General features: G+C 46.7%; 1 protein-coding gene and 1 long non-coding RNA gene across 2 annotated transcripts in view; one reads left to right on the plus strand and one right to left on the minus strand.

The window, feature by feature from the left end:
* Positions 1–407: 407 nt before the first annotated feature.
* On the minus strand, positions 408–23534 carry yju2b (YJU2 splicing factor homolog B). Its single transcript, XM_041176941.1, has 10 exons — positions 23492–23534; positions 23009–23071; positions 17441–17494; positions 16618–16700; positions 15989–16044; positions 8651–8711; positions 6268–6410; positions 4680–4852; positions 3396–3534; positions 408–936 (listed from the first exon to the last, which is right to left on the minus strand). Exons 2-10 carry the CDS (start codon positions 23009–23011, stop codon positions 482–484), a joined length of 1167 nt encoding a protein of 388 aa, XP_041032875.1. The 5' UTR covers positions 23012–23071; positions 23492–23534; the 3' UTR covers positions 408–481.
* Positions 23535–23601: 67 nt separating this feature from the next.
* Positions 23602–26342, plus strand: part of LOC121271308 — a 166120-nt gene continuing 163379 nt past the window's right edge. Inside the window, exon 1 of the long non-coding RNA XR_005941703.1 lies at positions 23602–23721. This is a non-coding gene — a long non-coding RNA (uncharacterized LOC121271308). The remainder of the gene's footprint in view (positions 23722–26342) is intronic.

Raw genomic sequence — 26342 nt, forward strand, 5'->3', positions numbered from 1 at the left:
AGGTGCAGGTAAACCCTACAATGCTGTTAGGGAAGGAACTCCAGGATTTTGACCCAGCGACATTGAAAGAAAGGTGATATACTTCCAAGTCAGGATGGCCTCTGGATTGAATAGCATGGATGCATTTAAGGGCAAGCTAGATAAATATGAGGGCGAAGTTTAGGATGTTATGTTGATGGGGTGAGATGAAATAGGGTGGGAGGCAATATTAACCGCACCAAAGACCTGTTGGCCTGTTTGTTTTGTAAATTTGATATAATTCTATGAATTGGTCAGACCAAGCTAGTTGGGAACAGACACTGACTTTGGAATCGGGGCAGCCCCAATACTGGCCTACTAGGCAGGATGCTCCATGATCATTGTTGCAGATTAACTTCAATACACAGAATGTGTCAGAAATGCTCATATTGATATTAGAGTATTTATTGCACAGCAATGAATTACAAATCAGGAAAATCTGTTATTTACATTCAGGCGTAGCTTATAAAATGTCTGCATCTGAACTGGAGTCAGAATAATCAGCAACAAGTGAGCTGCTATTGGCATCTCGATCAGAGTCCATCACAGCCTCAATCTGCAGAGAAAAGCCAGCTTCCTCCTTCAAACTGTTGTCACTCTCTTGACTTGTACTGTCTGCAACCTGATCCCTTTGATTGATTCTGCTTCTCATCTCCAGTCTGGAGTCCTTATCTCTGCTGACCAAGAGCGGCTGCTGCTTCTGGCTTGCTGAACATTCTCCAGATTTCCGTCTGATTATTCCCAGATCACTTGCAGCAAATCCGTTTGGGCTGTTTAACGATTTGGTTGTCGATATTTTACTCAGTCCCAGTTTTTTTAAGGTCTCACCAGCCCTCTCTCGCACCGCAACTTGGGGCGAAGCAAACCAGGACCGTGAGGTGATTTCCTTCCGTTTCATTCTCTGCTTGTCCTCATAGGCTGTGTAAGGAATAATGAGCATCAGAATGCAACTCTCACTGGTATGACCCACAGTCCGTTCCATAACATACACACAGGACATCAGCATAGAAACAGGCCATTCAGCACAACCAGTCTATGCTGGTGTTTATGCTCCACTCAAGCCTTCTCCCAACTTTTCTCAGCCAAATCTATCAGCTTAACCCTCTACTCACTTCTCCCTGAGATGCTTGTCTAATTTCCCTTTAAAATACATCTACGCTATTCACTTCAACCATTTCCTGTGGAAGTGAGTTCCACATTCTCACCACTCTCTGGGTGAAGTTTCTTCTGAATTCCCTACTGGATTTCTTGGTGACTATCTTAGACTGATGGTCTCTAGTTGTGCGCTTCCCCACAAGAGGATGCCTTCTAGCTTATTGAAGGGCACACAGTGCCAGAGTGTCAGCGGGTGGTGCGAATGTGATTTTGGGTTTATCAGGGATGAACCTTGTCCTGTCCAAGTGCCCAATCCAGTGTGAGTTCCTGACTGCTTCTTCCTTCGTGGATCAGGAGACCAAGACCATCTGTAATGTCTCCTAAACCAAATAACTTAGCAGAGAGCAGGGGTGTGCCTGGGACATTCCTGGTGCGTGGGATTCAGTGCCATCATAACAGGTTCTCTCACCCACTGAGTTGGACTTCCACCTCTATTTGGTTTTGGCCGACAGTTTTTAGCCTCCAACAAGGTTCAGCCTCAGCTTTCTCCATTCCTCAGTTTATCTCTTTCCAGCAACATCCTCTTCAGCTCCTCCACTCCCTTCTAGCACTGACCTTGAACCCTGTGCACCCCCATTTCAGAATTGATGAGGAACAGTGGGTGAGAATCTTCTGAAACAGTCCATTGTACACTATAACCACAAGAACAAGAACACACGTAGAGCAGGAGGGGACCACAAGGCCCATCAAGACTGCTCCATCATTCAATACAATAATGGCTGACCCAGGGCTTCAACTCAATTTTCTCACCCACTCCCCATATCCCTCTATTCCGAGACACCAAAAACCTGCCTATCCCAAGCCTTAAATGTACTCAACAATGCTGCATGCACAACTCTCGGGTACAGAATTCCAAAGATTCACAGCCCTCTGAGTGAAGGAATTTCTCCTCATCTCAGTCCTAATTGATCGGCTCCTTATCCTGAGGCTGTGTCCCTGTGTTTTAGATTCCCCACCAGCAGAAACAAACTCTCTGTGTCCACCCCATCAAACCCTCTCCGAATTTTTTAGGTTTCAAGGAGACCACCTCTCATTCTCCTAAACTCCAGAGAATATAAGCCCAATTTGCTCAGTGTCTCATCATAAGACTCATCCCAGGCACCAATCTAATGAACTTTCACTCTACCACCTCCAATGCAAGTATATTGTTTTTTTAAATGTGGAGACCAAAGCTGCACACAGTATTCCAGACGTGGTCTCAGCAAAACCTTGTACAACTGCAGCAAGACTTCTTGATTCTTGTACTGCAATCCGTTTGCCTTCCCAATTGCTTGCTGCACCTGCATACTAACTTTCTGCGTTCCTTGTACAAGCACACCCAAGTCTATTTGAACATCAACACTGACAGGTTTCTCCCACCTTTTTAAGAAAAAACATTCTGCTTTTCTATTCTTACGACCAAAGTGCATAACTCCACACTTCCCTACATTATTATCCATCTGTCATCTTGTTGCCCATTCACTTAACCCATCGATATCTCTTTGCAGCATCTCTGTGTCCTCCTTGCAGCTTACCTTCCCACCTAGCTTGGTATCAACAGCAAACTTAGATACATTATTCTCTGTCTCTTCATTTAAGTCACTAATATAGATTGTGGCACTCCACTATTCACTGCCTGCCAACTTGAAAAAGCCCCTATTTATGCTCACTTTCTGCTTTGTTATCCAATCCTCTACCCATGCTAGAATACTACCCCCAACTCCATGAGCCCTTATCTTGCCTATTAACCTTTTGTATGGCACCTCATCAAAAGCCTCTTGGAAATCCAGGTACACTACATCTACTGGTTCCCCTTTATCTACCCAACTAGTTCCATCCTTAAAAAGCTCAAATAAATTTGTCAAACAGGATTTCCCCTTAGTACAACCATAAGAAGCTATGCTTTAGTAGCAGTGAAACTGGGCGAATCAATGCCTCTAGATAAGAGAACTCGGTTACCTGGGCCAAGGTTCAGTGCGCGTCAGCCTGACCGAGGATATGATTGAGTGTAACCCATTATCACTCACACTGACACCCCTCTGTTCCAGTGAGGGTGCTAAGAAGCCCCAAACACTGCTTAGTGCCTCCCCAAAACAGAACATCTAGAACAACCTTTCTCCTCAAAATATTTGCTGAGTGTTTGCCTTACTAGAATCTACGATAGAATGGAGAAGTGTTGGCAATAAGATCCTAATCTGAATGATTCTATTCATTAACTGATTATTAATCTTCTCCCAACTTACAGTCCATAGCGCGGAATTTAAGAAGTGAAGCCAGGTGTTTATCATCCTCAGACTCCTGAACCAGAGGGATGCTGAGACATGCTTTGTTCCGTAGTGCTTCATCTTTCTCTTCCAACTCTTTCAACACCTTCTTCTCATCCTAGAGACAGGACAGATGAAATTGTGAATAAAGAACTAACCTTCATGATTGTAATGGAGCAAAGGAGCCAAATCATCAATCACACAGGGACACCAGGGAGATAAATAAGCATTTACTAACGACACCCTGCTTCAGATTCAGCGTCTATCTTCAGACCACTGACCTGTGCCTCTCTGAAGGGCAGATACCCCGATGCTGACGCGTGTCTCTCTTGGGGGCAGATACCCCGATGCTGACCCGTGTCTTTCTCGGGGGCAGATACTGCAATGCTGACCCGTGTCTCTCTTGGGGGCAGATACCCCGATGCTGACCCGTGTCTTTCTCGGGGGCAGATACTGCAATGCTGACCCGTGTCTCTCTCAAGGGCAGATACCCTGATGCTGACCTGCGTCTCTCTCAGGGACAGATACCCCGATGCTGACCCGTGTCTCTCTCAGGGGGCAGATACCGTGATGCTGACCCGTGTCTCTCTCGGGGGCAGATACCGCGATGCTGACCCGTGTCTCTCGGGGGGCAGATACCACGATGCTGACCCGTGTCTCTCTCGGGGGCAGATACCCCAATGCTGACCCGTGTCTCTCTCGGGGGCAGATACTCCGATGCTGACCCGTGTCTCTCTCTCAAGGGCAGATACCGCGATGCTGACCCATGTCTCTTTTGAGGGCAGCTAACCTGATGCTGACACGTGTCTCTCTCTCAAGGGCAGATATCCTGATGCCGACCCGTGTCTCTCTCGGGGGCAGATACCCCGATGCCGACCCGTGTCTCTCTTGGGGGGCAGATACCCCGATGCTGACCCGTGTCTCTCTCGGGGGCAGATACCCCGATGCCGACCCGTGTCTCTCTCGGGGGGCAGATACCCCGATGCTGACTTGTGTCTCTCTCGGGGGGCAGATACCGCGATGCTGACCCGTGTCTCTCTCGGGGGCAGATACCCCAATGCCGACCCGTGTCTCTCTCGGGGGGCAGATACTGCGATGCTGACTCGTGTCTCTCTCGGGGGGAGATACCCTGATGCCGACCCGTGTCTCTCTCGGGGGCAGATACCGCGACGCTGACCCGTCCCTCTCTTGGTTGGATAAGCGTCTGGTGCCTCTACACTGACAGCTTTACAGGCTAAACAGAAAATCTGCCCAAAGGCATACCCGGAATTTCTTGCGCAGCATGCTGTTAATAGCAAAGTCATCTTTCCAGGCACTCTGCATCTCCTGAATATTGGACAAGGTGGGAACAGCAATCTTCAGCTTCTCCTGGTCACCCACTCCATGTTCCAGCTTGTACATTGGATCAGTCTCCAATTTCTTCTTCTCCTCATGTTCTGAAAGATCAACGGTCATTTAGTGTTTAACTTCAGAAAACGCAAGTCAGCCCAAACACCATCCTGATCTTACACAACACTTAAACAAAACACCCCCACACTGCCCTCAGTCCCCACCCCTCCCTACTCCGACCCTCGATCCCCAACCCTTCCCAACACCAACCCTCGATCCGCACACTGCCCTCAGTGTCCACCCCTCCCTACTCCGACCCTCGATCCCCAACCCCTCCCTACTCCGACCCTCGATCCCCAACCCCTCCCTACTCTGACCCCCGATTCCCAACTCCTCCCAACACCAACCCTCGATCCCCACACTGCCCTGTGTCCACCCCTCCCTACTCCGACCCTCGATCCGCAACCCCTCCCTACTCTGACCCTCGATTCCCAACTCCTCCCCACCAACCCTCGATCCCCACACTGCCGTGTCCACCCCTCCCTACTCCGACCCTCGATCCCCAACCCCTCCCTAACCCGACCCTCGATCCCCAACCCCTCCCTATTCCGACCCTCGATCCCCAACCCCTCCCTACTCCGACCCTCGATGCTCAACTCCTCCCTACTCCGACCCTCGATCCCCAACCCCTCCCTACTCTGACCCTCGATCCCCAACCCCTCCCTACTCCGACCCTCGATCCCCAACCCCTCCCTACTCTGACCCTCGATCCCCAACCTCTCCCTACTCCGACCCTCGATCCCCAACCTCTCCCTACTCCGACCCTCGATCCCCAACCCCTCCCTACTCTGACCCTCGATCCCCAACCCCTCCCTACTCCGACCCTCGATCCTCAACCCCTCCCTACTCCGACCCTCGATCCCCAACCCCTCCCTACTCTGACCCTCGATCCCCAACCCCTCCCTACTCTGACTCTCGATCCCCAACCCCTCCCTACTCCGACCCTCGATCCCCAACCCCTCCCTACTCCGACCCTCGATCCTCAACCCCTCCCTACTCCGACCCTCGATCCCCAACCCCTCCCTACTCTGACCCTCGATCCCCAACCCCTCCCTACTCCGACCCTCGATCCCCAACCCCTCCCTACTCTGACCCTCGATCCCCAACCCCTCCCTACTCCGACCCTCGATCCCCAACCCCTCCCTACTCCGACCCTCGATCCCCAACCCCTCCCTACTCCGACCCTCGATCCCCAACCCCTCCCTACTCCGACTCTCGATCCCCACACTGCCCTCAGTTCCCACACCCTCACTACACTGACCCTCGATCCCCAACCCTCAACGCCCACGCCGGCCCTCGGGCCCCGCCCCATCCCTCCCTCCGCCAACCCTCGGGCCCCACCCTTCTCTACGCCGACCCTTGGCCCCACCCCTCCCTATGCGGACCCTCAGACCCCACCACCTCGCTACGTGGACCCTGGGTTCAAGATCTGTAACCTGTTCTTCCCTCCTGGACAACTAACCAGTGGTTAAAATCTGGTCATTGTCCTTCATGTCCCATCGCTCCTCTTTTCTCCGTGCTCCACTCACAATCACATAGTCACAGTTCGCTGGGTCAGTCTGCATCTCAATGTGATTCACACACAAATGGCACTTCATCCGAAACCTGCAACATCAGAGCCTTATTAAAGACAGAGAGAGAGAGAGAGAGAGCCCATACTCCAAACGAGTCCCGTACCTGAAGCGAGTGAATGAACAAGCAAGATAGAGAGAGGCAGACAGAGTCCCTTACCCCCGGGCGACAGAGTGCGAGCGAGCGCCGGGCCCGGGTGAGAACATGAGCCCCATACCCTGAGAGAGAGAGAGAGAGAGAGAGAGAGAGAGAGAGAGAGAGAGAGAGAGAGAGAGAGAGAGCGAACCAACCCTGTACCCTGAGGTAGAGAGAGAGGCAGAACCCTTACCCCAAGCAAGAGAGAGTGGGAGCCCCAAACCCTGAGCAAGAGAGAGAGAGAGAGAGAGAGACCCATACCCTGAGCACGCGAGAGAGAGAGAGAGAGTGGCTCGTACCCCGAGCGAGAGAGAGAGAGGGGCTCATACCGCGAGCAAGCGAGAGAAAGAGAGGGAGAGAGAGAAAGAGAGAGAGAGAGAGAGAGAGAGAGAGTGGCCCATACCCTGAAAGAGAGAGAGAAGCCCATACCCTGAGTACGCGAGCGAGAGAGCGGCTTGTACCCCGAGCGAGCGAGAGAGAGGCCCATACCCTGCGTGAGCGAGAGGAAGAGCGAGAGCGTGCCCCATACTCTGAGCGAGAGAGAGAGAGCGGCCCATACCCTGAGCAAGAGAGAGAGCGGCCCATACCCTGAGCAAGAGAGAGAGCGGCCCATACCCTGAGCAAGACAGAGAGCGGCCCATACCCTGAGCAAGAGAGAGAGCGGCCCATACCCTGAGCAAGAGAGAGAGCGGCCCATACCCTGAGCGAGAGAGAGAGAGGCCCATACCCTGACTGCGAGAGAGAGAGAGGGAGAGAGAGCACCCCATACCCTGAGCGAGCGAGTGCCCCATATCCTGAGCGAGCGAGAGAGAGCGAGAGGGCACCCCGTACCCTGAGCAAAAGAGAGAGAGAGCGGCCCATACCCTGAGCGAGAGAGCATGCAAGCCTGTACCCCAAGACAGAGTGAACCTATACCCAGAGCAAAAGAGAGACCACACCCAGAGAAGGTTCCTGTACCGCGAGAGAGAGCTCACACTCAGAGAGAGAGGCCCAGTTCACAATCCAACAGCCCTCCCACCAATCTGAGAGAGGCCAGAAAGGCAGAATGACATTCCTTGTAAAATGCCACATAGGGATGCCCTGATCACAGTGAGATATCTAGGATACATGGCAGAGGGCACAAGGAGAATATGAACTCCAGGAGATATCCCCTTCAGGTGGCACAACCTCGAAAACGCCAAAGTGGCATCTATTCGGTCTCTGGATGAAAGAGCACATGGACCCAATCCATTATCACTGGAGCATGACTGGTATAGGAAGCCCTCACAGATAAACATGGCAGGGAAGATTAAAAACAGATTAAATCAGATTGAGAACAGGAGCTGGGGAAAATAAGGCCACTTTAATTTTTTTTGTTTTTTGGTATGTGGGCATCGCTGGCTGGGCCCAGCCTTTATTCCCCATCCCTAATTGCCCTTGAGAAGGTGGTGGTGAGCTGCCTTCTTGAACCGCTGCAGTTTCTGAGGAATAGGTACACCCACAGTGCTGTTAGGGTGGGAGTTCCAGGATTTTGACCCAGCGACAGTGAAGGAACGGCGATATATTTCCAAGGCAGGATGGTGAGTGGCTTGGAGAGGAACTTGCAGGTGGTAGTGTTCCCATCTATCTGCTGCCCTTGTCCTTCTACATGGTAGTGGCCATGGGTTTGAAAGGTGCTGCCTAATGAGCTTTGGTGAGGCTCTGCAGTGCATCATGTGGATGGTACACACTGCTGCTACTGTGCGTCGGTGGTGGAGAGAGTGAATGTTTGTGGAAGGGGTGCCAATTAAGAGGGATGTTTTGTCTTCGATGGTGTTGAGCCTGAGTGTCATTGGAGCTGCACTCATCCAGGCAGGAAGAGAGTATTCCATCACACTCCTGGTCTTCGCCTTGGATTATACTACTTCACTCTAAGCATCAACAGAAGACAATCCATGTGATCCTCAAAGAAGAAAACAGATGGACAATTATCTAAATATCCCTCACAGATCTGCTAATGGCAAAGCTTTACTGTAAGGAGGATGAACAACAGGCTGACCGGGCTGTGGGGGTTAGGGTGCAGAGGATTGATCTGTCCCGATGAGTGGCTGTGGAAAGGGGAGGGATAGAGATACCCTGACTGGACTACAGAGGGCTTGGGTGAACAGCAGGTGTGGTACCTGTAGATAGGGGTTGTGTAGTAGTTCCCAACTTTCTTCTTCTCTGCATTGTACCGGACACCTAGAACCAAGAAAGAACATTCTCACCTCACAAACACTAGAATACATCTCAATCTACACTGTTCCCATCAAAAACTCCCAGGACAGATACAGCACAGTATTAGATACAGAGTAAATCTCCCTCTACACTGTCCCCATCAAACACTCCCAGGACAGATACAGCACAGGGTTAGATACAAAATAAAGCTCCCTCTACACTGCCCCCATCAAACACTCCCAGGGCACGTACAGCATGGGGTTAAATACAGAGTAAAGCACCTTGGGTCATGCAAACAAAACACCTCGAGTGAGAGGTCTACTGCACAGTCTGCAGTTTCCTCTTTACAGTGCCTCCCAAAAATAACTGTAAAGTTTGTTCCCTGGAACCAAGCTCAAAGAGTTGAGTCAACTGCATCCAATTTCACAGTATCGTTACAGCACAGGAGGCCATTCAGCCCATTGAGTCTGCACTGGCTCTCTTAAAGAGCACCCCACCTAGTCTTACTCCCTGCTTTATCCCTATAACCTTGCATATTCTCTCTTTACATATGAAGAGAGAGCAGGAGTAGGCCAGTCAACCCCTCGAGCCTGCTCTGCCATTTAATAAGATCATGGCTGATCTGATAGTAACCTGAAATCTGCATTCCACCTACCGCCGATACTCTCTCACCCCTCTTCAGGTAGCAATCCAATTCCCTTTTGAATACCTCGATCGAACCTGCCTCCACCACCATTTCAGGAAGTTTATTCCAGGCTCCAACCACCATTTGGGTGAAAAAAATTTTCCTCACATCACATTTATTCCTTTTGCCAATTATTTTGAACCTGTGCCCTTTAGTTCTGGATATTCTCTTGAGTGGGAGCAGTTTCTCACTATTTACCCTGTCCATACCCCTCAGGATCTTGAATACCTCTATCAAGTCTCTTCTCAGCCTTTTTTTCTCCAAGGAAAAGAGACCCAACCTCTTCAATCCATCCGCTTAGCTACAGTTCTTTATCTCTGGAATCATTCTTGTGAATCCCTCTGTACTCTCTCCACTGCCTTCACATCCTTCAAGTATGGCACCCACCCAGAACTGGATGCAGTACTCCAGATGAGGCCTAATTAGTATCTTATACAAGTTCAACATGACCTCCTTACTCTTGTACTCAATGCCCCTATTAATAAAGCCCAATATACTATATGCTTTATTAACTGCTCTCTCAACTGAGGTCCCTCTGTTCCTGCACCTCCTTTAAAGGCTCTCCCTTTATTTTATACTGTCTCACCATATCTTTCCTGCCAAAATGAATCACCTCACAGTTCTCTGCATTGAACATCATCTGCCACTTGTCTGCCCAATCCACTAACATGTCTATGTCCTTTTGAAGTTTAAGACTATCCCCATCACAACTGACAACATTTCCTATCTTTGTATCATCTGCAAATTTTGAAATTATGGCCTGCACACCACATTTAGGTCATTAATATATATCAGGAAGAACAAGGGTCCCAGTACTAACTCCTGAGCAACTCTATTACAGACCTTCCTCCAATCTGAAAAACAATCATTTATCACTATTCTCTGTTTCCTGTCACTCAGCCAATTTCCTATCCAAGTGCCTACTTTCCTTTTTATTCCATGACCCAGAGTTTTGCTCACAAATCTGTTGTGTGGTACTGTTTCAAATGCTTTTTGAAAATCCATATACACTACATCAATAGTGTTTCCTTTATCAACCTTCTCTGTTACCACCTCAAAAAACTCCAGCAAGTTAGTTAAATATGATTTTCCCTTGATGAATCGATGCTGGCTTTCCTTAATTATCCTGCACTTGTCTAAACAATTATTGATTTTATCCCGTACTATAGTTTCCAGAAGTTTCCCTACCACTGAGGTCAAACTGACTGCCCTGTAGTTGCCAGCTTATCCTTGCACATCTTTTTGAACAAGGATATAGCATTTGCAGTTCTCCAGTCCTCTGGCACCTCCACTGTGTCTAAGGAAGATTGGAGGATTATCATTAATGCCTCTGCAATTGCCACTCTCACTTCCCTCAGTACCCTTGGATGCATCTCATCCGGTCCCAGACCTTTTCTATTTTAAGTAAAGGCAGCCTTTCCAACACCTCCTTCCTCTCGACTGTAAGTTCTTCTAGTGTACCAGTTACCTCCTCTCTCATCTCAGCCTGGGTAGGATCATCTTCTTTTGTAAAGACAGATGCAAAGTACTCGTTCAACACCACCGTCATTTCTCCAGCTTCCACATGCCAGACCCCCTTTTTGTCTCTAATTGGCCATACTCTTTCTTTTACCACCCTTTTATTAGTTACATGCTGTGGAAGACCTTGGGATTCCCTTTTATATTCGCTGCCAGCCTCTTTTTATGCTCTCTCCTTGCTTTTATTAGTTTCTTCACTTCCTCTCTGGTCCTTCTATATTCAGCCTGATTCTCCATTGTATTTTCTACCTGACATCTGTCATACGTGCACTTATTCCTTTTCATCTTTACCGCTATCTCTTTCGTCATCCAGGGCGCTCTGGATTTATTTGTCCTACCTTTTCCCTTCAGGGAAATATACCTTGACATTATCTGCAATACTTTTTCTTTGAAGGTGGCCCATTGTTCAGCCACTGTCTTTTCTGCCAACATTTCATTCCAACTCACTCGACTCAGATGCATTCTCATCCAATTGAAGTTGGCTTTCCCCTAATTAATTATCCCTGCTCTGGATTGTTCTCTGTCCTTTTCCATGATTAACCTAAACCTTATGATACAATGGTCACTTTCTCCTAGTGGCTCTCCCACTGATATTTGACCCATTTCAGCCAACTCATTCCCCAGAACCAGGTCCAAAAGTGCATGTCCTCTTGTTGGACTGGAAACATACCACTGTAGAAAACTATCATGAACACATTCCAGGAACTCCCGCCCCTCTTGTCCTTTTGTACTATCCCTGTCCCAGTCTATATTTGGATAATGAAGGCCCCCATTATGATTACTCTATAACTCTTACACCTCTCCATAATTTCTTTGCAAGTTTCTCCATATCCCTTCCACTAGTTGGTGGTTTATCTACTACACTAATCAATGTTATTGCACCTTTTTCATTCCTTACCTCTAGCCAGAGAGATACTGTCCTTGACCTCTCTGGAACATCATATCTCTCTAGTACTGTAATGCCACCTTTAATCAATACTGCCACTCCTCCCCCACCATTCTTCCTCTCCTGTCTCTCCTAAACAATTTATACCCAGGAATATTTAATGCCCAGTCCCACCCTTCTTTGAGCCAGGTCTCTGTTATAGCAATAATATCATAATTCCATCCGTCAACCTGTGCCTGCAGTTCACCAATCTTATTAACCACACTCCGTGCTTTCACATACATGCATATTAGCCCTGATTTAGGCTTTTTAAAAAAACGTTCCCGCTTATTCTGACCCCATCTAATGACTTACTGTTGCCTACTCTAATTCTATCAAACTCTCCAAGTGTTCTATCTATCTTGATACTACTCTCTGATATATCCTCGTTATCAGTTGATACTTCACTACTTCCTGCTGCCAGTTTTTCTCCTCTCCACTCTGAATTTCTCCTCAGGTTCCCAACCCCCTGCTAATCTAGTTTAAACCCTTCCCAAAAACACCATCAAACCTCCCTGCAAGGACACCAGTCCCAGTCCTGCTGAGGTGTAACCCATCCTTCTTGTACAGGTCCCACCTCCCCAGAACCAGTCCCAATGCCTCAGAAATCCAAAACCCTCCCTCCGACTCCATTTCTTCAGCTACGCGTTGAACTGTTCATTCTTCCTTTTTTTATGCTCACTAGCACATGGCACTGGGAGTAATCCTGAGATTACTGATCTTGAGGTCCTGCTTTTTAATTCCCTTCCTAACTCCCTAAAACTGCTTTCAGGATCTCATTCCCTTTCCTACCTATGTCATTGGTCCCAGTGTGGACCACGACCTCTGGCTGATCCCAAAAGAATGTCCTGCAGACACTCTGTGACATCCCTGACCCTGGCACCAGGGAGGAAACATACCATCCTGGAGTCACATCTGTGGCTGCAAAAATGCCTGTCTGCTCCCCCGAACTATGGAATTCCCTACCGCTATAGCACTTCCACTCTTTCTCCTCCACTCCTGTGCAGCTGAGCCACCACTGGTGCCACAGGCTTAGCTCTTGCTACAGTCCTCTGTGGAACCATCTCGCTCACCTGTATCCAAAACGGAAAAGCAGTTAAAGAGCGAGATAGCCTCAGGTGATTCCTGCACTGCCTGCCTGTTTCTCTTAGATACTCTGGTGGTCACCCATTCCCTCTCTGCCTGTGTACTTGTTAGCTGCAGTGTGACCACCTCTCTAAACATGTTATCCACATAGCCCTCAGACTTGTGGATGCACCAGTGACTCCAGCTGCCGCTCAAACGCCACAACTCAGAGCTCAAGTTTCTGCAGCTGGTGACACTTCCTGCAGACATAGTTATCGAGAGCACTTTGTGCCTGCACAACTACCCACATCCTGCAAGATGCACATTCCGCATGGCCGAGCTGCACTAACATATCTTATACTTTATATAAAGCGTTTACTACAGTATTTTACCAATTTATTTTAATCACTTACCTTAATTTAGAATAATTCCTATGTATATTGCAATTTACTGTGTTTATCTCACGCTCTTTTAACTCTCTGGCTCTGCTCTCAGTCTCACCCCTTCTTGCCCTTCTCACTCTCCGACTCCGTTCTCATTTTACTTATTTACTGTGAAGCAACAGAGATAGGAGGGCTTTATAGCAAGTTTATAGTACAGATAGAGGCCATTTGGCCTACTGTGTCTGTGCCAGCCGATAAATGAGGCACCCAGCCTAATCCCACTTTCCAGCATGTGGTCCATAGCCCTGCAGGTTACAGCATCTGAGGTGCTTATCCAGAACCCTTTTCAATCTGTTGATGGTTTCTGCCTCCAATACCCTTCCAGGCAATGAGTTCGAGACCTTGACTACCCTCAGGTTGAAAAAGACATCCTCATCTCCATTCTAATCTTTCTACCAATCACTTGAAATCTATGCCCCCTAGTCACTGATCTCTCTGCTAAGGTAAATAGGCCCTTCCCATCCACCCTATCCAGGCCCCTCACAATTTTGTGCATCTCAATCAAATATCCCTTCAGCCTCTTCTGTCCCAAGAACAACTGCAGCCTATCTGATATTTCCTCATTGCTGCAATTTTCCAGTCCTGGCAACATCCTTGTAAATTTCCCTTGTACCCTCTCTAGCACAATTACATCTTTTCTGTAATAAGGTGACCAGAGCTGCAAACAGGACTCAAGTTGTGGCCTAACTCATGATTTGTACAGTTCCAGCATAACCTCACTGCTCTTATATTCTATGCCTTGGCTAATAAAGGAAAGGATCCCTCATGTGCCTTCTTAACAACCTGATCAATCTGTCCTGATAACTTCAAGGATCTGTGGGTATTCAAAAATAGGTGGGAAGGCAAGTGGTGAGGATGACACAAAAAGTCTACAGAGGGATATAGAGAGGTTAAGTCAGTGGACAAAAACTTGGCAGATGGAATATAATGTGGTAAAATGTGAGGTTATGCATTTTGGCAGGAATAGAGGAGCTCAATATTGTTTAAATGCAGAAAGACTGCAGAAAGCTGCTGCACAGAGGGATTTGGGAGTTCTTGTGCGTGAATCCCAGAAATCTAACATACAAGTTCAGCAGGTAATAGGGAAGGTAAATGGAATGCTGGCCGTTATTTCAAAGGGAATGGAGTATAATATAAGGAAATCTTGCTAAAACTATACAAGGCACCAGTTAGACCACACCTAGAATACTGTGAACAGTTCTGGTCCCCTTTTTGAAGGAAAGATATACTGGCATTAGAGGCAGGCCAGAGAAGGTTCACTAGGTTGATCCCGGGTATGGAGGGATTTTCTTATGAGGAGAGGTTGCGCCTGTACTGATTGGAGTTTAGAAGAATGAGAGATAACCTTATTGAAACATATAAGATTCTCAGAGGGCTTGCCAGGGTGGATGCTGAGAGGTTGTTTCCCCCTTCTGGGAGAGTCTAGGACCAGAGGGCATAATCTCAGAGTAAGTGGGCGCCCATTTAAGAAAGAGATGAGGAGGAATTTCATCTCTCAGAGGGTGGTAAATCTGTGGAATTTTTACCGCAGAGGGCTGTAGAGGCTGGGTTGTTAAGTATATTCAAGGCTGTGTTGACAGATTTTTAATCAGTTAGGGAATCAAGGGTTATGGGGAAAAGGCAGGAAAATGGAGTTGAGGATTATCAGATCAGCCATGATCTTATTAAATGGAGGAGCAAACTCAACAGGCCAAATGGCCTACTTCTGCTCCTACATCTTATGGTCTTCACTCAAGGTCCCTCACTTCCACTACACTTCTCAGTATTCTCCCATTAATTGTGTATTCCTTTGACTTGTTTGACCTCCCTAAATGCATCACCTCACTCTTCTTTGGGTTGAATTCTATTTGCCACTTTTCTGCCCACCTGACCAGTCCATTGATATGGGAGGCAGAGCAACACAGTCTGAATCCTACTTTCCACACAATGCCACTGACTGAAATTGAGTTAATTCCAAACTTACACCTAGTATCAGAGCCTGAGAGCTGAAGTATGTTGCATCTTTCAGATAAATAATTAATCCCACGTTACCTAACTCAGATACAGAATGATTCCCACATCAATAGTCAGTACCATTGACTAGTACAGAATTAATGCCGCCCTCACATACGGTACCAGACATTGAACCATGAAGAAGGAATCCTACTCTCACAAACCGTTCCGTAGACTGAGATGCAGAATGAATCCTATACTCACAAAACTACCTGTGACTGACAGATAAAGAACAAATCTCACTCACATACATTATCAGAGTTTGATGGATATCTTAGGTATCCCACAATCACATTCACTCCCAGAGGCTAACAGATGCAATTGAGATTTGACAACAGTCCACTTGTGAGAAAATTGGGTTAAGCCACAAGAGCAGAGAACTTCTGAACACAATAGGAGGCATCTCAACAAGAGAGTGAACATCATGAGACCAGGAAGAGAATCACAGAATTATTACAAAGCAGAGGAAGGCCATTCGGCCCATTGTATCTGCACCAGCTCTCCAAATGAGCATTGTGACTTAGTGCCACTCTCCTGCCTTTTCCCAGTAACCTTGCACATTGTTTCTATTTGAATAGTGCTCGTTTCACATCTGGCTGAAGAGATGAACAGACTAAGTGCTCTGTCTTGCTCCACCAACCCCCATGCACTCTCCACATTTCCCTGGACTTACCCATTCCAATGTGCTTCCCACAACCATCACACCAGATGTTATATGGCATCTCAAACCTTCAGGAAAACATAAGATTTGGTTATTGGTAAATTTCAAAATTACTCCAACAAAACAATAATGATTTTCTCACTCTGGAGGTTCATTTGCACAGAATCATGACTGTGTCTGGTACATTAGCCAACTAGCCATGGTGTGTGATCCCGTACAATGAACATTGTCAGGAAATTTAGCAGGGGAATGGGGCAATCACTGCCAAGTTGATCAGTCCTCACCCAATTTCCACACACAGGTGTGGCTGGACAGAAACTAGGAGAAGAAACAATTATTGAATTTCTTCCTCCCTTAACTGGGGGACCTTGACATCAATTATAGCCTGGAAGACAGCAAATAACTAGAAATCAAGGACAGGGCCTCCTGGACTCTAACTCCAAGCTGCACCAGTCAGAACATCCATTGCCCTCACCCCATGTACACACCCCGATCAGCTGTCCTCACTCCAGGTACACTCCCCAATCAGCCACCCTCACTCCATCACATCCCAATCGATCATCCATCACCCTGACGCTACAGCTCCAAATGCAGTAGAAAATGAGTAAATTGTAACATCAGACCACGAGTGGGAGACTCACCGGATAATGAGGATACCCTGGGAGAGTTTCCGGGCCCTTTCCCGCAGAGGGTGACTGTTCCTGTATTTGTTAAGGGAGCCATGCTGTCAGGTTAGAAAGGCACATCAACACAGTTGAGAGAATGGAAGAAAAAAAAGAGACATTACAGCTTTAAAGGCAGGGCTGATTCACAGGTCATCTAAATCCCACTTACACTCTTACCTACGTAGCTAAGCCCAGGTTGCTTGATATATGACGTTTACTATGTTTAAGGCACTATATAAATGCCAGCTTTTTTTAAAAAATTATTTGCGGGATGTGGTTGTCACTGGTAGGGCAACATTTATCGTCCAACTCCAATTGCCCTTGAGAAGGTGGTGGTGAGCTGCCTCTTGAACTGCTGCAGTCCCTGTGGTGTAGATACCCCCACAGTGCTGTTAGGGAGAGTGTTCTAGGATTTTGACCCAGCAACAGTGAAAGAACAGCGATATAGTTCTAAGTCAGAATGGACTGGTGTGGGAGAAGTGCGATACTATAAGTGTCATACTGTGATACTGTGTGGGACTAGGTGGAATGCTCTTTCAGAGAGCCAGTGCAGACTCGCTGGGCCAAATGGCCTCCTGCACTGTTAAGATAGTGTGTGTGGCTTGGAATGGAGCTTGCAGGTGGTGGTATTCCATTGTGTCTGCAGCAAACATGTGTCATTAGCAAACATCCTCACTCCTGATCACATGATAGAGGGATGATTATATGCAGTTTGTCTATGAAAACATCTTTGTGGATACAGTTTGCACTTCTCACCCACTGTTCCAAGAACTACATCTCAAACACACTGAACTCTTACCTTGACAGGATCAAAGTCAGGTGGGTAATACTTATTCACACCTTTCCTTTCCCCCTGTTGGAGAGGAAAAATGGTACAATGATTAGAAAGGTTCTTTTCCCTTGTACTCACCCCCCTCCTCCCCAGAAGCACCAACCAGATTGCACCAGATTTCCAGAAGGCATTTGACAAGGTGCCACACAAAATAAGAGCTTTTGATGTAGGGGATAACATGTTGGCATGGATAGAGGATTGGTTAGCTAACTAGAATCAGAGAGTTGGCATAAATGGGTCTTCTTCTGGTTGGCAAGATGTGATGAGTGGAGTGCAACAGGGATCAGTGCTGGGGCTTCAACTATTTACAATTAATATCAATGACTTGGATGAACAGGCCGAATGTACGGTTGCTAAATTTGCTGAATACACAAAGATAGGTAGGAAAGTAAGTTGTGAAGAGGACATAAAGAGTCTGCAAAGGACACAGATATTTTAAGTAGCGGGCAAAAGTTTGGCAGATAGAGTATAATGTGGGAAAATGTGAACTTGTTCTTTTTGGCAGGAAGAATAGAAAAGCAGTATATTATTTAAATGGAGAGAGATTGCAGAACTCAGTGGTACAGAGGGATCTGGGTGTCCTGGTACATGAATCATAAAAAGTTAGTATGCAGGTACAGCAAGTGATTAGGAAGGCAAATGGAATGTTGGTGTTTATTGCAAGGGGAATGGAATATAAAAGTATTTATATACTTGCTTTGCTATAGTTGTACAGGGGGTTACTGAGACCACATCTAGAGTACTGTGTACGGTTTTGGTTTCCTTATTTAAGAAAGGATATAAATGCATTAGAAGCAGTTCAGAGGAGGTTCACTCGACTGATACCTGGGTGGTGGTGGTGGTGATGGTGGTGGGGGTGTTGCAAGGAAAGGTATGACAGGCTGGGACTGTATCCATTTGAGTTTAGAAGAATGAGAGGTGACCTTATTGAAACATAAAAGATCCTGAGGGGACTTGACAGTGTGGATGCTGAACATAAGAAATAGCAGGAGTAGGCCATTCAGTCCCTCAAGCCTGCCCCACCATTCAATAAAATCATGGTTGATCTGCCCCAGGCTTCAGCTCCTCTTTCGTGCCAGCTCCTCATAGCCCTCAGCTCCCCCGATATTTAAAAAATCTATCTGCCTCCTCTTTAAATACTTTCAGTGATCTAGCCTCCACAATTCTCTGGGATAGAGAACTGCAGACATCCACTATCCTCTGAGAGAAGAAATTCCTTTGCATCTCAGTTTTAAATGAGCATCCCCTTATTCTGTAACTATGTCCCCTAGTTCGAGATTCCCCCACTAGTGGAAACATTTTCCCAACATCTACCTTGTCAAGTCCCCTCAGAATCTTGTACATTTCAATAAGATCACCCCTCATTCTTCTAAACTCTAATGAATAAAGGCCTAACCTGTTTAGCTGTTCTTTATAAGTCAACCCCCTCATCCCAGGAATCACACTAGTGAATCACTTTTAAACTGCCTCCAATGCCAGTATATCCTTTCTTAAATACAGGGACTAAAACTGTATGCAGTACTCCAGGTATGGCCCACCCACCCTGTACAGTTGTAACAAGACTTCCCTATTTTTAAACTCCAGCCCCCTGCAATACAGGCTAAAATTAAAATTCCATTTGCCTTCTTAATTACTTGCTGCACCTGCATACTAACATTGTGTTTCATGCACAAGAACACCATGATCCCTCTGTGCTACACATTTTTGGAGTCTCTCTCCATTTAAATAATAGTCTGCCTTTTGATTCTTCCTACCAAAGTGCATGACCTCGCACTTCCCTACATTAAATTCCATCTGCCAAGTTTTTTGCCCACTCATTCAACCCATCTATGTCCCCTTGCAGATTCCTTATGTCCTCATCACAATATGCCCTCCTGCCTATTTTTGCATTGTCATCAAATCTGGATACATTACACTTTACCCCCTCCTCCAAGTCATTAATATAGATAATAAATAATTGAGGTCCTAGGACTGATCCTTGTGGCACTCCAGTAGTTACGTCCAACCTGAAAAAGACCCATTAATCCTGACTCTGTCTTCCGTACGTTAACCAATCCTCAATCCATGCTAATATATTACCCCAATATTGTGAGCTCCTATCTTGTGCAATAACTTTTTATATGACATCTTATTGAATGCCTTCTGGAAATCCCTTTATCAACTCTGCTTGTTATATCCTCAAAGAACTCTAGCAAATGTGTCAAAACACGATTTCTCTTTCACAAAACTATGTTGACTCTGTTTGATTGCGTTAAGCTTTTCTAAATGCCCTCCTATTTCTTCTTTAATAATGAAAGGAAGTTTTCTCTTGTGGGAGAGACTAGAATGAGGACATTAAAAATAACCCATTTGAGACAGAGATGAGAAGAATTTTTTTCTCTCAGAGGGTAATGAATCTTTGGAACTCTCTTCCCCAGAGAGCCGTGGAGGCAGGGTCAATTGATATTTTTAAGACAGAGGTAGATTGACTCCTTTGTTAATCAAGAATCTAAGATCAGGATGAGGCAGAATGTGAAGTTGAGGCTACAATCAGCTTAGCCATGACCTTATTGAATGGTGGAGCAGGCTCAAGGAGCTGAATGGCCTACTCCTGTTCCTAACTCATATGGCTCTCACAGGATTGCTGGTTCCCCTCTGTACGTCATTGACTTGGCCATTCCTCACAGGAGTCCAGACAGTGGCAGAGTTTTTGAAAATGTGGATTTAACAGTCAAGCCCAGGCCAGTTCTCACTGACATGCATACCAGCAGTTCCTATTACTGGATAGAGCTCAGGAGCAGGAACCCTGACTGAGGTTTGCCCAACAGTTATCACTTAGAAATGAGAGAACAAGACTAGCTTCCAACTAGGCACAGAGCAAATTCAAAACTGGCATAGACCAATGATCAGGCCTGGGCACTGACTGGGGATCAAACCCAGATCATCTGGACTGATGATACGCCTCAACACCTTGGGGAGAACCTGGAGAAATGCTTTAAAGCTGAGCCTCATCACAGGGCAGGGCAAATTCCCCTACAGTCAGGAGGCCTGGTTTCCTGCAGCACTGAGTCTCTAACTGAGGCAATCACAAAGATGAAATAATGCAGCCTCAGCAGTCTGCAGTAGTATCTGCAGCTTGAGGAGCTTCAGCTCTGAGTCATTGAACTGGCAGCTGAGCTGTGAACACTGCGACACATCAGGGAGAGGGAAAGTTACCTGGACATTTGGCACCAGGAGAGTGCCATTAGGGTTGGATCTTCTGATTTGGAAGTTGGTCAGGGACAGGAGGGTGTGACTGTAGCTGAGGCAGATCAGAGGACCCAGAGGGCAGGAGTAGGAGCCTCTGCAATTGCCCAACAGGTTTGACGTTCTCTCAGCTTGTCTGGATGAGAGTGGGGGCTGCAGGGTGGATGAGTTGACTGACCATGGCACCGTGGTGCAGGAAGCCATTCAAGTGGAGGAAACACAAAGGAATGCAGTGGTAGTAGGGGACAGTATAGTGAGGGTATTGACACTTTTCTCTGTAGCAAGGACTGAGAGTCCAGACAGATATGCTGCCTGCCCAGTGCCAGGGTTCGGGGCATTTGCTCGGGGCTGGAGAGGAATCTGTAGTGGGAGGGGAGGATCCAGTGGTTGTGGTCCATGTAGGAACCGATGACCTAAAGATGAGGAAGGGGGTTCTGCAGTGTCAATATGAGCAGCTAGGCACCAAATTAAGAAGCAGAACCTCAAAGGTAATAATTCCTGGATTATTACCTGAGCCACGTGCATATTGGCATAGGGAAAATAAGATTGGAGAAATGAATGCATGGCTCAAAGACTGGTGTGGGAGAAGTGGGTTCCAGTTCGTGGGGCACTGGCACCAGTATTGGGGAAGGTGAGATCTCTACTTTTGGGACGGTCTACACCTGAATCATGCTCGGGCTGGTGTCCTCGCAAGCCACCTAACTAGGGAAGTAGAGAGGGTTTTAAACTGGATAGTGGGGGCAAAGGATCACATATTGGGAGATGTGGTAAACTAAAGAGTAGAGACAAGGCAAATGATAAACAGATCATAACAGGAAGGGACAGAGAGTCCAAATCTAAGAGTAAATCAGCAGATATGGATAGATGCTGCAAAGATAATAAAAGGACAAAACTAAAGGCTCTGAATCTGAACATATGCAGCATTCAAAACAAAACAGATGAACTGATAGCACAGAGAGAAATAAATAAGTATGATCTGTTAGCCATTACAGAGCCACTGTACTTAGATTTCTAGAAGCATTTGATAAATGCCACATCAAAGGTTATTGCAGAAAATAAAAGCTCATGGTGTAGAGGGTAACATATTGGCATGGACAGAAGATTGGCTAGCTAACAGGAAGCAGGGAGTTGGCATAAATGGGTCTTTTTCTGGTTGACAGGATGTGACAAGTGATGTGCCACAGGATTCAGTGCTGGGTCCTCAACTTTTTACAATTTATAGAAATGATTTGGATGAAGGGACCAAAGGAATGGCTGCTAAATTTGCTGACAACACAAAAATAGGTAGGAAAATAAATTGTGAAGAGGATGTAAGGAGGCTACGAAGTTACATTGATAAGTTAAGTAAGTGGGCAAAGATCTGGCAAATGGAGTATAGGCAAATGTGAAATTGTCCATTTTGGCAGGAAGAATAAAAAAGCTTATTATCTAACTGGAGAGAGATTGCAGAGCTCTGATATTCAGAGGGATCTGGGCGTCCTAGTGCATGAATCACAAAAGGCTAGTATGCAGGTATAGCAAGAAATTAAGAAAGCTAATAGAGTGTTATCCTTTATTGTAGGGAGGTTATGCTTCAGTAGTACAGGGCACTGATCAGGCCACATCTAGAGTACTGTGACAGTACTGGTCACCTTATTTAAGGAAGGATGTACACACGTTAGAAGCAGTCCAGAGAAGGTTTACTAGACTAATACCAGGAATGAGTGAGTTGTCTTATAAGGAAAGGTTGGGCAGGTTAAACTTGTATCCACTGGAGTTTAGAAGAGTAAGGGGCGACCTGATTGAAACCTTTAAGATCCTTAGGGGTCTTGACAGGATGATGCAAAGGGAATGTTTCCTCTTGTGGGAGAATCTAGAACTAGAAGTCACTGTTTTAAAATAAGGGGTCACTCATTTAAGGCAGAGACGAGGAAAAATATTTTCTCGGAGGGTCGTGAGTCTTTGGCACTTACTTCCTCAAAAGGCGGTGGAAGCAAAGTCTTTGAATATTTTTAAGGCAGAGCTACATAGATTCTTGATAAGCAGGGGGTAAAAGGTTTTCAGGCGTAGGCAGGAAAATGGGGTTGATGTTACAATCAGATCAGCCACGATCTCACTGAACGACAGAGCCGGCTCGAGGTGCCAAGTGGCCTGCTCCTGCTCCTAATACGTATGTCCTTTACAAGCAGGAGTGGAATTTAGACATTACCAGCTTAAGATGTAAACAGGACACAGATCTCAAAGGGAAAGGCCATGCATCCTAGGCCTTTAGTTAGATATTCTGTGCATAAATACTGACTTTCAAAGCAACAGCCTGAACAGCAAATTTACCATTAGTTATTTCGGAACTTTCCGTCCTGCTCCGTCAAACAGGTTCCTCCACAATCCAATACCCTGTGGATAAAAAGAAACTTTGAATGAATTTTCCAGGAGTGTCCTCGGGCTCATCCTCGCAACGCAGATGCAGATGGTGACAGCGCCCAGACTGTGAGGCAGGGAGAGGGGGGGGGGGGGGGGGGGGGGAGGGGAAGAGCAGGGGGAGAGGGAGTAGGAGCAGATACTAATGTGTGGGAGCAATCTTCCAGCTCAGGGCGAACACTGGGCATTTTCCGTGCCCTCTCCACCTTGGGTGGGAGCCGGTGAAGGAACAGGCTGACCCCAGGCCCCAATATGGGGGAAGGGGAACAAAGGGTCCGGAGGTAAGGGGCGCGGTTAACCCGCTGAGAAGGGTTCCCCGGCCGGGCTGCAATGAAGCCCAGGCCCCGGTTTCCACAGCAACCCCCCAACCCGCCAGTAGAAGCGCCGCCATTTTACCCGCTCCCGGCGTCACCCTCACTGCGCAGGCGCTCTCGCCCCGTGATGACGCAAGCACGCCCGCCCCCCCATCCCACCCCACCCCACCCCACCGTCCGTAACCGCCTCCTGGCAACGCGGAGATCATCAAATACCTCAAGCAGGTCAAATAGCGGAAAACTGAAATATGAACAGAAAATCCTGCAGGTCAGACAGCATCTGAGGAGAGAGAAGCAGAGCTAATGTTTCAGGTCAGTGACCTGAAATAGGATTGAAGGTGAAGTGGATGTGACCATTGCGACAGCACAGAGGAGGAGGCCGTTCGCTCCATCGTGTGGGTGCCAGCTCTCCGAATGAGCCAATCCATCCCCGGCCTTCTCCCTGTGACCCTGCACCTTGCAAACATGCGGCAGGAGCAGTCCACTCGGCCCCTCGAGCCTGCTCCGCCCTTCAATAGGATCATAGCTGGTCTGATTTTCACCTCACATTCCCGCCTACCCCCAATAACCTTTCACTCCCTGGCCTGTCAAGAATCTATCTCCGCCTTGAAAATGTTCGAGGACTCTGCCTCAACCACCTCTTGAGGAAGAGAATTCCAAAGCCTCGCAACCCTCTGAGAATTCCTCATCTCTGTCCTAAATGGGCGACCCCTTATTTTAAAACATTCTGGATTCTCCCACAAGAGGAAAATGGCCTTGCCACATTCACCCTGTCAAGTAGTCTCAGGATCTTATATGTCTCAACCAAGCCACCTCTTACTCCTTAAAACTCCAGCGGATACAAGCCTAGCCTGTCTAGCCTTTTCTCATAACCTAATCCGCCCATTCCAGGTATTAATCTAATAAACGCTCAAGAAGCTTGACACCATCCAAGACAAAGCAGCCCACTTGATTGGCACCACATCCACAAAACATTCGCTCCCTCCACCACCAATGCACAGTGCACCATCTACAAAATACACTGCAAGAACTCACCAAGGCTCCTTAGACAACACCTTCCAAACCCACAAAGGCTACAACCTAGAAGGACAAGGGCAGCAGACATTTGGGAACACCACCACCTGGTAGTTTCCTCTCCAAGCCACTCACCATCCTGACTTGGAAATATATCGCTGTTCCTTCACTGTCGCTGGGTCAAAATCCTGGAACTCCCTCCCTAACAGCACCGTGGGTGTACCTACACCGCATGGACGGCAGTGGTTCAAGAGGGCAGCTCACCATCAGCTTTTCAAGGGCAATTAGGGATGGGCAATAAATGCTGGCCTAGCCAGAGATGCCCACATCCCATGAATGAATAAAAAAAACCCTTTTCTGAGCTGCTTCTAATGCAGTTACATCTTTCCTTAAATAATGTTATGACATGGCAGGTGAAATGTACCAGGCGAACCAAATCCACGAGGGGTACTTGGCCATGCTATCACAATGGTTTTGCAATTTGTATTTGTTATGTGAAGGCTTATGCACTGAAATCAGAAGAAATGAGTCCACTAACGTCTTTAGAGATTTTAAAATTAAGTTAAAACAAAATACAAAACAATAAACACATACAAGGTTACAACTACACGGTTAGTTAGTCTTAACAGTTCCCAAAATTCTTAATTAAACAGGCTCCAAACTACACACTCACTTTAAGGCAACAGTCCAAAATAGATTTGAAATTATAAAAGCAATCCAGCAAGGTTACCACAGCATCCACTTGACAGTGGAATTCCAAAGGCTTGTAATATAACTTTAACTACTGGACATAGCAGACTTCTGCTGAAGTGGCTGGAGGCTTTTCCCCAAGGACCGCTTCACACGGTGTACCTTTCGATCTCACATGGCCACAAACTCCCTACAAAGCCTTTCATCCTTTATCTCGCTCTTTAATCTGTTTTCTCTCTCTTTAATCTGTAAATTCCATTGTTCTACAGGTCTTTGGAAATTTACTCTTCCCATAATATAAAAAATCTTACATGTTGTCAATATGGCCTCTTTACTTTTGGGAAAAATAAACATAATAACCTTGCCCTATTTATCTTGTTAGTTGTAAATGGCCTACCATCCTTTTGAAAATCTAAAAATGCAAATTTCCTTCACGCCCTACATGCTGCCCTCATCCATGCTTATACACGAGCTTTTCAAATGCCTTTTTACACCTAACTTCTTTTGATAATTTCAACTTTGCAGTCTATCTGACTCTAATTAAATCAGCCACACAGACAGCCATAAACCCATAAAAATATTATGAAAAATATTATAGTTTCATGACAATTAGGAGCCCAATACTGTACATAATACTCCAAGTGTGGTCTCACCAATGCCCTGTATAACTGAGCATAACTTCCCTACTCTTGTATTTAATTCCCCTCATAATAAACAATAACATTCTATTGGCTTTGCTAATTACATGCACTCGGACACCCAGATCCCTCTGCATCTCAAAGCTCTCCAACCTCTTACCATTTAGATAATATGCTCTTTAGTATTCGCCCTGCCAGAATGAGCAACCTCACATTCTTCCACATCCCTGGAACCATTCTCGTGAATCTTTTCTATGATAGAATGGAAGATAATAGTAAATAACGAAAGAGTTGTTGGTGCCGGGCCAAAGGGAATGATAATGGAACAAGTTAAAGGAGACAGTGGCCAGTCCTACAATCCTCCCTTTTTCTGTAAAGTCCTCCAGTCATACAACCCTCCCTATTTCTGTAACCTCCTCCAGTTCTACAACCCTCCCTATCTCTGTAATCTCATCCAGTCCTACACCCCTCCCTATCTCTGTAGCCTCCTCCAACCCCTACAACCCTCTATTTCTGTAACCTCCTCCAGTCCCTACAACCCTCCCTATCTGTATAAACTCCTCCAGCCCCTACAACTCTCCCTATTCCTTT

This window comes from Carcharodon carcharias, chromosome 30 (assembly GCF_017639515.1).
Source record: "Carcharodon carcharias isolate sCarCar2 chromosome 30, sCarCar2.pri, whole genome shotgun sequence".
Lineage (NCBI taxonomy): Eukaryota > Metazoa > Chordata > Chondrichthyes > Lamniformes > Lamnidae > Carcharodon > Carcharodon carcharias.

Bases quoted from the DNA above. Each gene is read 5' to 3' on its own strand.
- yju2b (XM_041176941.1), bottom strand. The intron at 16,045-16,617 runs GTGAGTCTCCCA...GTTTTCCTGAAG, and splicing joins CAGGGTATCCTCATTATCCG to GTTTGAGATGCCATATAACA. The intron at 3,535-4,679 runs GTATGCCTTTGG...TCCTGTCTCTAG, and splicing joins TGCTGCGCAAGAAATTCCGG to GATGAGAAGAAGGTGTTGAA.